Source organism: Onychomys torridus, chromosome 15, assembly GCF_903995425.1.
Source record: "Onychomys torridus chromosome 15, mOncTor1.1, whole genome shotgun sequence".
Taxonomy (NCBI): Eukaryota; Metazoa; Chordata; class Mammalia; order Rodentia; family Cricetidae; genus Onychomys; species Onychomys torridus.
Window position 1 is genome coordinate 24,253,083 of NC_050457.1, and position 13,263 is coordinate 24,266,345.

Genomic DNA, 13,263 nt, shown 5'->3' on the forward strand with positions numbered 1-13,263 from the left:
TCTCTTCACCTCTGTTCTTCTTCCCAACACTCACACATGCATGTTACACACGTGCACTGACCAGGTCTTTTTACTGTATGGAGAGTCCTTGCCCAATGTTTGACCTAGATGTACAATTAGACGTGTTTGATGAGAACACCTAAGATGATTACACAATGGTAAACGCTCAATAAAGTTCTCAGGTTGTGTCTGTGTCCCAAGTAATGTGTAACTGTGTATTACTGTAACTAGTGAAATTCTGGTGTAGTGCAACAAACCTCAAATTCACTGCTCCTCGCTAAAATTTGTATCCTAAGGTTTAATTATTTAGTTTATCTAACCTTAGGTTTTTGACATAGGGTCCCCTCAGAGACTTCAGGCCAGTACTCAAACCTGTAACAATTTTGCCCCAGCTTCTCCAGTGCTAGGATAATAAGTAAAAGTTACCACACTGAACACTAGATTCTTTCTGTGTGCACGCGCTGTGCTGGAATTAAAGGAGTGTGCCACCACCGCCCGGCTCTGTTATTTCTTAATTCTAAAAAAACTGTGGGGTTTAGGAGCTACCTTATTAAGAAGGAAACTATTTTTTTAAGTTGTTAAAAGGATCAGGAGTTTGGGGACAGCCAGTGATACACAAGATTTACTTCAAAACCAAATCAAACAAACCAAACACCAGCTTTGAGACATAATGCATATGTAATGAGGCTCATAGTGTACAGTCTCATTATGTAGTTAGTACAGGTGGACTTGAACCCACGATCCTCTTATCTCAGCCAGCAGTACTGAGATTATAGCTTAAAATTTTAAGATATATATATATATTTATTTATTTTTTTACCTTTTTATGTATGAGAAACCACTGAGGTTTATGTAAGGGTCGAAAGCTTGATCCTCCTCCTTGGCAATGAGCGAATCCCCGGGATTTATTGGAATGCATCACACCTCTTGTAGCTACAGATGTACTATATTCCCTGAGTAAAGAGCGTGTCTAGCAAGTGAGACAAGATGTGAAACAACATTTATGAAATACTATTGTTCACAGTACCCACACAAATAAGACTGCTGATACTTAGTTACTCTGCAGATATATTTTCCAACATCATCAAAGCCTTAAAAATACTGCTGCTATGAAATTATTTAAACGAACTCAGCTGAGACACAGGGATCAAAGCACTGGGTGAGCCACTGAGCAGGGTCTTCCACAGGGCTGGTAAGGTCTTTGGTAGGGTTGGGAGAAACAATGTTTTGGGGCAACAAGAAAATAGTAACAGCCAGGAGGTAGCAGTGCATGTCTTTTTTTGTTTGGAGCTGAGGATTGAACCCAGGGCCTTGCTCTACCACTGAGCTAAATCCCCAATCCTCCCCCCCCCTTTTTTTAAAGATTTATTTATTTATTATGCACAATGTTCTGCCTACATGTGCCTGCAGGCCAGAAGAGGGCATTAGATCTCATTATAAATGGTTGAGAGGCACCATGTGGTTGCTGGGAATTGAACTCAGGACTTCTGCAAGAAACAGCCAGTGCTCTTAACCTCTGAGCCATCTCTCCAGCCCACCAATACATGTCTTTAATCCTAGCACTCAGGAGGCAAAGGCAGCTAGATCTGAGTTCAAGGCCAGCCTGGTATGCAGAGTGAGTTCCAGGACAGTCAGGGGTACACAGAGAAATCTTGTCTTAAAAAATAAAACAAAAAACCCAAACAAACAAAACAAGAAAGAAAATGGAAAACAGTGACAACATATCACTAAACTATTTTTATCTTGTTGTTTTTTAAGACAAGGTCTCCTAAGAAGGCCAGGCTAGTCTTAACCTGGATACCTCCTACCTCACCTTCCTGAGCACCAGAGTTATAAGTGTGTACCATTATGCTCAACCTAAATTATATTAGCTGAATTAACAGCAACTTTACTAAGTGTGATAGCCCTATTGTGGTTGTAATAGAATGGTGTCTTCATTTGTGTGTGATGTTCACAATTATTTTGCCATTTTCCACCAAAAACTAGTATATAATATATAAGCGATTAGGTCAATGCAGCAAAGCAGAAAAAAGTAAACAAAGGTTAAAGGTACGTAAGTTTTCAATGTATTGCTTTTCAACTTAAATATAGATTTGAAAATTTTCAAAATAGAACCGGGCAGTGGTGGCGCATGCCTTTAATCCCAGCACTAGGAAGGCAGAGACAGGCGGATCTCTGTGAGTTTGAGGCCAGCCTGGTTGCCAAAGGGAGTTCCGGGAAAGGCTTTTGCAAAGCTACACAGAGAAACCCTGTCTTGAAAAACAAAACAAAACAAAACTTCAAAATAAAAAAGCAGCAATTCGGGGCTGGAGAGATGGCTCAGCAGTTAAGAGCATTGGCTGCTCTTCCCGAGGTCCTGAGTTCAATTCCCAGCAACCACAAGGTGGCTCACAACCACCTGTAATGAGATCTGGCACCCTCTTCTGGCCTGCAGACAGAACATTATATACTAAATAAATAAATCTTAAAAAAAAAAAAAAAGCAGTAATTCCGTGCAGAGCTGACAATGATAAAACTGAAGGTGATGGATATGCTGACTACTGAGTTGATCACAACTTAGTGTATACAGGAATCAGAACTGTACCTCCTATACTATGTGGTAATCAAAAAGTTTTACAAATAATTATTTGTTAAAAATTAAGTGAAGGAAAACTGAGTAATAAGTTTTTAACATCTTTCTTTACTTGTTGTTGTTATTATTATTATTATCATTATTATCATTTGTTTTCAAGACAGGGTTTCTCTGTGTTACAACTCTGGCTGTCCTGGAACTCACTCTGTAGACCAGGCTGTCCTCAAACTAAGAGATCTGCGTGCCTCTGCCCCAAGTGCTGAGATGAAAGGCGTGCACCACCACCATCTAGCTTTTAACTTTACATTTTTTAAATTTCTGAAGCTAATGACATATTATAACCAGAAAAATACTGATGCATCAGACCAGTGCTGTCCAACTGAACTTCTTACAATGATGGAAATGTTTAATGATGGTCTGTTCAATATAGTAGGTACTAGCCACATGAGGTTGTTAATTCTAGTAATGTGGTTAGTGTGACTGAGGAACTGAATTTTAAATTTAAATTCAGTAAATGCTGTACTGGTCAGAACAGTATTAAGGTATTATGAAAAAATAGACAGTACACTTTGGCACAGGCTAGTGGGGCATGATTGTTGTCTTAAATATTAGGAGGTTGAGGTAAAAGATCACTTGAGTCCTGGAGTTTGACACCAACCTGAGCAACATAGCAAGGTCCTATTTCAGAAACCTAAAAGGATGGGGAGACAGCTCAGTGGGAGAAAGCACTTGTCGAGCAAGCCAGATGACCTGAGTTTGACCCCTGGAACCTCTAAAAAGTGGGAAGAGCACCAACTCCACAGAGCTGTCCTCTGACATCCACCTGGCCCCATGTTAATTGGAAAGAAACGAACAGATCACTGCTTTGGAGCAGGGGATCAACCAGGGCTTTGTATCCCTAAGCATGTGCTTTACCATTGAGCCACACTTCAAGCTAATACATGTTTTACAGTTATTTGTTTTAACATTCAATGACTGCCACATTTTCTGAGTACAGGCCTCAGCAATTAAGGGCACTTGCTGCTCTTCCTCCAGAGGACCTGAGACTGGTTCTCAGCATCCAGGTCAGGAGGTTCAGAACTGTAACTCCAGCTCCAGGGTGCACATATACACATGCAGACACCCATCTACACATAATTAAATATAAGTCTTTTAAAAATGTTCTGAGTCTATGTTAATTTTAAAATTAGAAAACAGAGGCTGAAGATGGCTCAGTGGTTAGGAGCATGTGTTGCTCTTATAGAGGAAGCAGGTTTGATTCCTAACACCACCCACATGATGGTTCACAACTATCTGTTACTCCAGTTCCAGGGTATTCAACATCCTCTTCTGACTTCCATGGACATTAGGCACCTATGTGGTGTATACACACACACACACACACACACACACACACACACACACACTCACACACATAAAATAAACAATAAAATTAGAAAAGAACATCAGAAAACATTAGTGCTATATATCATCAGAAAAATCAAATAACCTGAGATTTTATTATAAACACTGGCTTGGATAATTAGACTTAGCACAGTAAGTGAGAGTCACAACATACATTAAATAGAGATAAAGCCCAACTTTTTCCTGAAGAAAAACAAAACATACAAAAAATAAGTCAAATGATCTTACATTCCAGTCACCACCGAGGACATCTGCAAAGCTCAGAAACTCACTGGCTCTCACAAGATCATCTACTTCCACGAAGAAATCTATGTAGTTTTGGTGAAGGTATAAATTAAAAAAGTCTCCTGGCATATGTGACATTTCTACTATTTCCTATAAAAAGAGGCATAAATATATAAATTTTAGTGCAAATGCAATGAGCAGACGTTTATGCACATATATAACACATATTAAGCCAAGTCCCAAGTGTTACAAAAGCCCTTACCTCAGGCTGAACAAGTAATGTATCCCGTTCATGCTCTGATAAGTGGGCAGGCAAGCGAGGTGAGTCTAATTCTGTTAAAGGTGCTCCTATAAGAAAACTTCGGGATTACTAAAGCTAAGTCATCTTTACAATCATAGCACTTTCATATGCTCATTTTCAACATGTCAGGTACATTAATGTCAAAATACTATGGAAGCTGTTAAAAATCAAAACATCAAAACTATTAACAAGGGCAAAATTCAGAATTCTGATGCTTGGATTATGGCTTTTCTTTCTTTTTAATTTTTTCCTTTTTTCGAGACAGGGTTTCTCTGTGTAGCACTGGCTGTCTTGGATCTCCCTCTGTAAACCAGGCTGCCCTTGAACTCACAGAGCTCTATCTACCTGCCTCTGCCTCCCAAGAGCTGGGACTAAAGGCGTGCGCCACCACCGCCCGGCTAGATGATGGCTTTTCTAAACTTAAACTCACTTCATCTTCAGCTCTGGGTTGTTCTCTCCCCTTGCCCTGTGTCAGTACGGAAGGCTTGTGGTGTATTTCCTGTGTAGGAAGAGGCTGTTCTACCACCCTCAGGAGCAGAGGTCAGAAGTGACCACTGGGAAGGAAGAAGGAATTAGGTGATAAGGGCACTCAGGCTGGACACCGAGGAAGGAAGGTGAGATGCCCAGAGGCAGCTGAGTGTTTTCACCAGACTTGCCCTGCACAGAATTTCCATTTTGAAATCACAGTCTCTTCCTTCAGCACATACTGGTATTTATTATACAAAGAACTGAAATCCGGGATTTTACTGAAGGGGAAGTCTGGGAGGGCAGGAGTGGAAAGGTTAAATGGACAGCAATTCAGTGAACAGGAGCCAGAGAGGCCTGAAGCTGCCCGGCACCTGGCCCAGGACCCCAGTATTTGGAACTGAGTATTACAATAGCTTTGGGCTACCAACTTTTACCACTCAAAGTCGAGAGCAGTGGTTCTCAACCTTCTTAATACTGTGACCCTTTAATACAGTTCTTCATGCTGTGGGGACCCCAACCATACAATTATTTTGTTGCTACTTTATAACTGTAGTTTTGCCACTGTTATGAATTATAATGTAAATATCTGTGTTTTCCGATGGTCTTAGGCAACTCCTAGGAAAGGGTCATTGCCTCCAAAGGGGTCCTGACCCCCCAGATTGAGAACTACTGGTCTAGATGGAGTGGTGTCCTCAGGAAACTATAATTTACAGACACAAATATGGCCTACAGTAGTGGTCTGATGTTACTCCAGTTGGAAAATGCTGCACAAAGGTGAGGACATTTTCCTGGTACATTTTAACACTGGCTCTGCAGTTTGGCAGGGCCCTGGGTCCTTCTAATAACAAAACAAAACACAAGGCATTTCAAAACACAGAGTGTCTTATTTCTGAAGAGAGAGTACAACACATAAGAAAAATGCAGAAGAATTTCTTACTTTTAGAGTACAGAATCTTCCCCAGGGCTCTGAAGAGAAAGAGAGAAACATCCTTCCCACCAATAGCTTGGATCTCTTGATTTTCCAAAGCACTTTTATGTTTCCTTCTTTGCTTTGATTTTGATACCACAGCATCTGATTTCAATGACGTTCTTTTTTTCTTTGACCATATATTGTTCTCTCCTAAATAATATACATACAAATATTAAAAAATCAAAACATAAAAACTAAAGTATTTCAAACAGTTATACTAACCTTTTTCTAACAAGCAGTAACTTAATATGACCTTAGTGAAAAGTCCTCTCTGTTACTAACTATTAAAATGGAAGAGAATGTCATTTAAATTGTCTTAGGAGCTGGAGATGGCTCAGCAGCTGTGAGCACTGGCTGCTCCTCCAGAGGTCCAGGTTTGCTTCCTGGTAGCCACATGGCAGCTCATAGTCATCTGTACCTCAAGAGCCAGGAAATACGATGCCCTCTTCTGGCCTGTGTGGGCTCCAAGCACACACATGGTACACAGACATACATGCAGGCAAAACACCCGTACACACAAAAATTTTTAAAATATTAAAAATGAAATAAAATGTTGTATAATCCCCAACACCACAAAAATAGTATCTCATGGCATCACAAATTTCCAGACATAACACAGTAATATAATCATATTGCCTCATTTTCTTCAGTGTTTTGTGCAAGGCACTGTTTTTGATGGATGCTAGACAATAACTAACTTTACCCTCACAGAAATTCTATGGAGGCAGAAGATAATTATTATAGGTGAAAGACTGAGAGGGGCCAGTGAGGTACTTATCAGGTCAAAGTGCCAGCTAAACAAGGCTTAGAACTTGAGTTTGACCCTTCAAATTGTCAACTGATGTCCACGACACAGCATGACATGATGTGCCAACATACACACATACACATCACAATACTGGTAGTAAAAAATAACAATAAATGACTTTAATAATTGCCCCCATAAGTCTTGATAAACGTTATTTTCCTCTTCTCTTTAACTTACTGAGTTTAGAACAATACTCTGTTAATGAGTCAGCACCTCAAACTGTCCCATTTTAGGTTTCCAACTCCTAATTCCTATACAGAATCTAGCACATTTAATACTTCCACAGAAGTAAACAGCATACAGGCTGGTATTAGTTGTGTTAGGATCCTATTTTTCTATGGTTATTAGCACGCGCGCGCACACACATGCGCACACACACACACACACACACACACACACACAGAATAGGCCTGTTACAACTCTGAATAAAAACACCAGAATTTCAGATAGATTTTGTGAGATCAACACCATGTAAATATAGTTTGTTAAATGTTTATGGTAAGACTATGCAGTCGGCTATAATTACTAGAATAAAAACATAACTCATCATCATTAGTGGAGTTATGCTTTACTATGCCATGTTTATTGATCCTTTTTGTATCTAATGGAGGACATATGAATACTACGAAAAAGTTCAAAAGCTATGGATCATTTTACTTCTAGAATATTCTATTAAAAACTTTCAGACAGTACCACCTACAGGCAACTAAACTACATATTCATGTGCAGTCGGCTGAGACTAGACAGCTCTGTGGTAAAATGCCTGTCCACCCTAATGAAGACCTGGGACTGGTCCCGAGGCACTCACAAGAGGTTGACGCTGATTTAGCTCCTGACTATGCAAGAGAAAGCCACCTATCACTGTTCTATGAGGGTATCTTCTAGTTAGTTACCCTTGGAAGAAGAAAACTGGAGGCTGTTTATTGCACTTCGGATATCACCAGAACACCCTTGACAGAGTAACTCCAGGGACGTTTTATCAGGAACAACAACTCTTCCTCCACTCTGAAATGAAGAGATTCAGTTTTAAAGCTGAATTCATACAGAGAAACTACAACCCATTTTGAGAACTTAACACATACAAAACATAGACAAATTTGAATGTCTAAAAACTTGCACAGCCCAGGTATGGTAGAACAAAGCTATAGTCCCAGCATGTGGGAAGCTGAGGCAAAAGAATCCTAAATTCTAACCCACATGGATTACTGAAAGAGACCCTTTCTCAAAAAACAATGCTGACTGTTCATAGTCTAGCCCACAACTGTTCTTTTTTGTTGTTTCCTTTTTTTTTTTAATGGAGCTGAGGATCGAACCCAGGGCCTTGCGCTTGCTAGGCACGCGCTCTACCACTGAGCTAAATCCCCAGCGCTGTTGTTGTTTCAAGACAGGGCTTCTCTGTGTAGTTCTAGTGCCTGTCCTAGATCTCTGTAGCCCAGGCTGGCCTCGAACTCACAGACATCTGCCTGCCTCTGCCTCCCTGGGATTAAAGGCGTGCGCCACTGCTGCCCAGATAAAAATTATTTTTTCAAATGTTATTTTATGTTTTTAATTTTATGCCTGTGGGTTTTTGTCTGCATGTGTGCATGTATGTGCCTAGTGTCCTCAGCAATCAGAAGACGGCATCTGATCCCCTGAAGCTGAAGTTACAAGCAGAAGTTGACCTTCCATGTACGTGCTGGGAACTGAACCCAGGTCCTCTGAAAAAGCAGCCAGTGCTCTTAATCACTAAGACATCTCTCCAACCCACTGAAATTTATGAACGTTGTCTGTCTTCCCAAACCAAACTTTGTCACAGAATTAACATTTAATGAGTATCTTCCTAGACTTTCTGTGTGCATGTATCTACAAATACATTCCAGATCTCTAAGTCTATGCAAACATGAAGAGTTAATTGTTTTTTAAGATTTATTTATTTGTGTTTTTTTAAAGTTTTTTTTTTTTTTAAGATTTATTTATTTGTTATGTGTACAGTGTTCTGCTTGCATGCCAGAAGAGGGCGCCAGATCTCATTACAGATGGTTATGAGCCACCATGAGGTTGCTGGGAAATGAACTCAGGACTTCTGGAAGAGCAGCCAGTGCTCTTAACCTCTGAGCCATCTCTCCAGCCCCCTGTTTTATTTTTGAGACAGAGTTTCTCTGTGCAACAGCCCTGGCTGTCCTGGAACTCACTTTGTAGACTGGGCTGGCCTCAAACTCACAGAGATCCCCCCTGCCTCTGCCTCTCAAGTACTGGGATTAAAGGCATATGCCACCACTGCCTGGCAGAATTAATGTTTTTAATCTAGGTAGGATTAAGTGTTTTCCATAAGTTTAAATTCTTACTTAATAGCACTGAGGTGATTTTTTTTTTTATGTTAGTAGCTTTAAATCGCTATCATTTTTAAAAATGTTATTTAGTGAAGGGCTGGTAAGAGAGGTCAGTAGGTAAAGGGACTTGCTGCCAAGCCTGATGACCTCAGTTCCATGCCTAGAGCCCACATGGTAGAAGAGGAGTCAATTCCTCCAAGGTGTCCTCTGACCTCCACATGTGCCCTGGGCACACCTGCCCTCTCTATACACAAATACACAAGACCACAAAATAAACAAGAGAGTAATAACATTTTCAATAATGTCATTGATAGCCTTTGACAAATATTTTCCCCAATAAGGAACAATTACATTAATGTCATGGGTTTTTTTTATACAACTTTGAGCGTTCTGGCAGGGCAGGGGATGGAAACCAGAGCCTTTCACAAGCTAGGAAAGATACCATGAAGCTACAGTCTCCGATTGTTTCCAACTCTTCACACTCATGACACACACACACACACACACACACACACACACACACACACGCATGTACACACACAGAAAGAGACAGACAGAATGCTAAGATGTATATTTCTATAGCACTAGCGTGTCCTCTGAGGTGTCATCAACCATTTCTCCAAGTTACATACCATTTAAGTTGTGTTTTTCACAGCTACATATAAGTCTTAAATTGGACTTACCTTACTAGCTTCTATAGTCACAATTCTATTAAGAAACTTCATCATAATTGTTGGTGCAACAGGGTTGAAACTGTAAAAAGAAAAATATGGTGCTTAAATGATTAATTTAAAAACAATTTAAACTGGGTGGTAGTAGTAGTAGTGCAGGCCTTTAATCCTGGTACTTGGGAGGCAGAGGAAGGTGGATCTCTGAATTCAAGGATAGCCTGGTCTACAGAGTGAGTTCCAGGACAGCCAGAGCTACATTTCTTTCTTTCTTTCAGTTTTATATATTTTTATTTATTTATTTATTTATTTATTTGAATGCTGAATGCCGTTTATTGTAGGAGGGAGGAGGTCTGAAATACAGGCTTACAACACAATGGGAGAACCCCGGAGGGCAGTTCTACAATCTTGTATCTAAGCTGTTAACGCCCAATATGCAGGACACACAGACAAGGAGCTTCCCTTAAGCATTCAGGAGGGTGGAAACCAGCAGGGGATTAGCATAGGGAGGACATCAAGGTCAGCAAGCAAGACAACAGCTACCCAAAACAGAGGCCAGGGACCTACAGGTCTCCCGTTTTAGTAAAAAATGAGCTTCTGACTTAGGTTGCATGGGACGTCAGCAGGTCACCTTACCCATCATGGAGACACCTGTTGAGCTACATTTCTTACCTAATGTTTGAAATAGAACACTCCTCTTGAATCTTTTTGGGAAAGAGTAATCGCTGATTGTTATCTCCACTGACACTGTCAGAGATTATAAATACAAGAGGGCATCGACCAATCTGCACATACTTCCTAAAATAACAAAATAATGTTGAAATTCAAGCAATTTAGCTATTCATGCTAGGCAAACGTTCTCCACTGAGTTACAACCCCCACCTCTAATGTGGAGTCTTAGAACACCGGACTTCACTGACACTCACCTTAGAATTTCATGTAAAGCATGAGAGTCTCGATAAAACTGGTTAGGTAAATCCTGTTGAACATATGGGACAAATATTAGCTCAGTGATAGTCCACTGCACATTTATTTTTAAACTTACATTTGTAAAGGAAAAACATTATTTAGCCAATGTATCTTGATCACAATTTTCAGAGAAATTAAAGGAAATTTATTGTCATTGAGGAAGTTAACTTCCTACAGATTTTCTTTGCTTTTCTATACAGATGGCATTGCAGCTGAAAACTACATTAACATTCAGCTACTCTACTTTAACCTATACTATTCTGTTTATGATTACTGAAAAAAAACCCTTCAGGTCTCTGCTATCACAAAGCCACTATTAGTGTGTCTCACAATTGTTTACACAACAGCTCTAGCAGGATTTTAACAGCTGTCCTTACTTCGACCAGAACTATCTTCTTATCAGTTGTCAGCTCATCTCCGAGCATCTGCAGTTTGCTATACTTGGTGGCTCTTAACAGAAAGTCATTGAAGACTGCTATCTGAGACTGGTACGGAACGATGTAGACTTTCGATTCTGAAAGGAAATACATTTATCACTTTATTTTCAAATCATACACATTAACATTATACATATCCTGTACACATCAAATTCACTTATACGATACAACTTACAATACTGAAGACTATCTTAAAATTATGTGAAATGGTTTAAATTTAAAATATCATTTCAAAAGACTAGTATGATGGACAAGAATAATTTTTCTATTCCAAAGTAACACAAAGTTAATTGACTTCAAAAACAGCTGCTGGGCTGCAGATACGGCTCAGCAGTTAAGAGAGAGGACTTGGGATTAATTCTTAGCACTCACATGACAGCTTATAACTACCTGTATTGCCAATTCAAGGGAGTCAATGTTCTCTTTCAGCCTCTGGTGGGCAGAAGCACACATATGGTACATAGACATACATGCAAGCAAAACGCTGATCCACATAAAATAAAAATAAAACTCACTGTTAAAAAAAAGCTGTTATTACTTTGGTCACAGAACATAGACAAATCAGACAGGAACCATGACAAGGTTTTCCTTCCAGCTGGCTAGCCTGGACAACAGTGCCAGAGGTACTATGCAGGCTGCTGTGGGAGCTCTGTCATCAAGTTTTTTCTGTTACAGACCCTATGTGCTACATCACTTAGGCAAAAAGGACTCATTAGTGTAACAGCAGTGAGGTTTTTACAGGGACTCTAGCTATAGTTGGGTTTGTGGTCTGATGTATAGAAAAGAATAAAAGTGGGTTGGGGATTTAGCTCAGTGGTAGAACGCTTGCCTAGCAAGCGCAAAGCCCTGGGTTCGATCCTCAGCTCAAAAAACAAAAACAAAAAAACAAAAACAAAAAACAAACAAACAAACAAACAAAAAAACCCTATCTCAAGAATAAAAGTAATGCAAAGTATTGCAAAGTATTGTTTGTTACAAAATACAAAGTAATATAAGCCTAGTCAAAACCCACTGCTGGAGTAATCACAGCCAATAGTGAAGAAGCTACTGCTCTTATTTTGCTAAAGGACTATGATATGCCCATCAAACTGCCTTCTGAATAATTATATTTATACCTACAGACCAGCCATTAGCTTGTTGGAGAAGCTCCCCCTCCTACTTATACAGTGTGCAGTGGTAACTGCAGAGACTCCTACGTGACTACAGTGATGACAATTAAGGGATTGTTGAATGTGCAGCCATAATAAGAACATCTTTGTCACCCCCTCTAAGGCTCAGGAAACATCATGGAAGAGAGGAAAAGGAATGGAGGTGGAATGCTATCTTCAGTCAGGACATCACTACTGAATTCCAAAGACAGTCTTTAACTTTCGTTTCTGATTGTTTGGGGGTGGTGGTGGTAGTTATTGTTTTGAGACAGGATCTCACTGTGTAGCCCTAGCTGGCCTGAACTATCTAGACTAAGCTGGCCTGGAACTCACAGAGATCTGCCTCCTAAGTGCTAGGATGAAAGGCATGCTACTATGCCCGCCTGCTGCCTTAGGTTCTGAAGTGACGTCATTTTAACAAGTATTTCACAACGTTAGGAGAGGCAGGTTCCTTTCAGTCCATCCTGAGGCCTGACTGACACTGAAACGAAAAAGCTTACGGTGTAGAACTCCATAATAATGAAATCCTGAGACCCTGTAAACCCAGGGTGGTGCCACATGCCTATAAATAATCCCAGCGCGTAGGGAGCGGAAGCAGGAGGATCACGAGTTTGGGGCAAACCTAGGTACAAGAACACTGTCTCAAAACAGCAAAAACTGGGCAGGCTCAGAACCTACAATGAAAGGAGAGAATTGACTTCCACATGCAAGCCATGGCGTGTACATGTTTGTGCATACACGTGTACATACACACACACACACACACAAAAATCAATAAATAAATGTAAAAATAAATTAAAAAACAAAAATCATTTTGTTATCTTAGAAAAGAATTTAAATTTAATTTCCTAAGAACCCCTTTCTTCCTAGTTCGGGCATCTCACTTTCTCCTCAAACTCTCAAGAATGGGAGGAAAATGTGCTCGATCACTTGACCTGAAGTTTCATTAAAGAAAGCTTTCTTTGCGAGCTCTAGCACCTTCAC

The 13,263-nt window shown here is 40.1% G+C and overlaps 1 protein-coding gene across 2 annotated transcripts in view; it reads right to left on the reverse strand.

Annotated features, from left to right (window-relative positions):
* Rad17 (RAD17 checkpoint clamp loader component) overlaps nt 1-13,263 on the reverse strand; it is a 31,052-nt gene that overhangs the window by 4,159 nt on the left and 13,630 nt on the right. For both annotated transcript variants that reach the window (XM_036207003.1, XM_036207002.1), the window contains exons 6-14: nt 11,072-11,208; nt 10,652-10,704; nt 10,398-10,523; nt 9,741-9,810; nt 7,642-7,753; nt 5,908-6,090; nt 4,464-4,549; nt 4,205-4,351; nt 821-970 (exon numbers count right to left, since the gene is read on the reverse strand). In XM_036207003.1, coding sequence (XP_036062896.1) covers nt 821-970; nt 4,205-4,351; nt 4,464-4,549; nt 5,908-6,090; nt 7,642-7,753; nt 9,741-9,810; nt 10,398-10,523; nt 10,652-10,704; nt 11,072-11,208 — 1,064 coding nt within the window. The remainder of the gene's footprint in view (nt 1-820; nt 971-4,204; nt 4,352-4,463; nt 4,550-5,907; nt 6,091-7,641; nt 7,754-9,740; nt 9,811-10,397; nt 10,524-10,651; nt 10,705-11,071; nt 11,209-13,263) is intronic.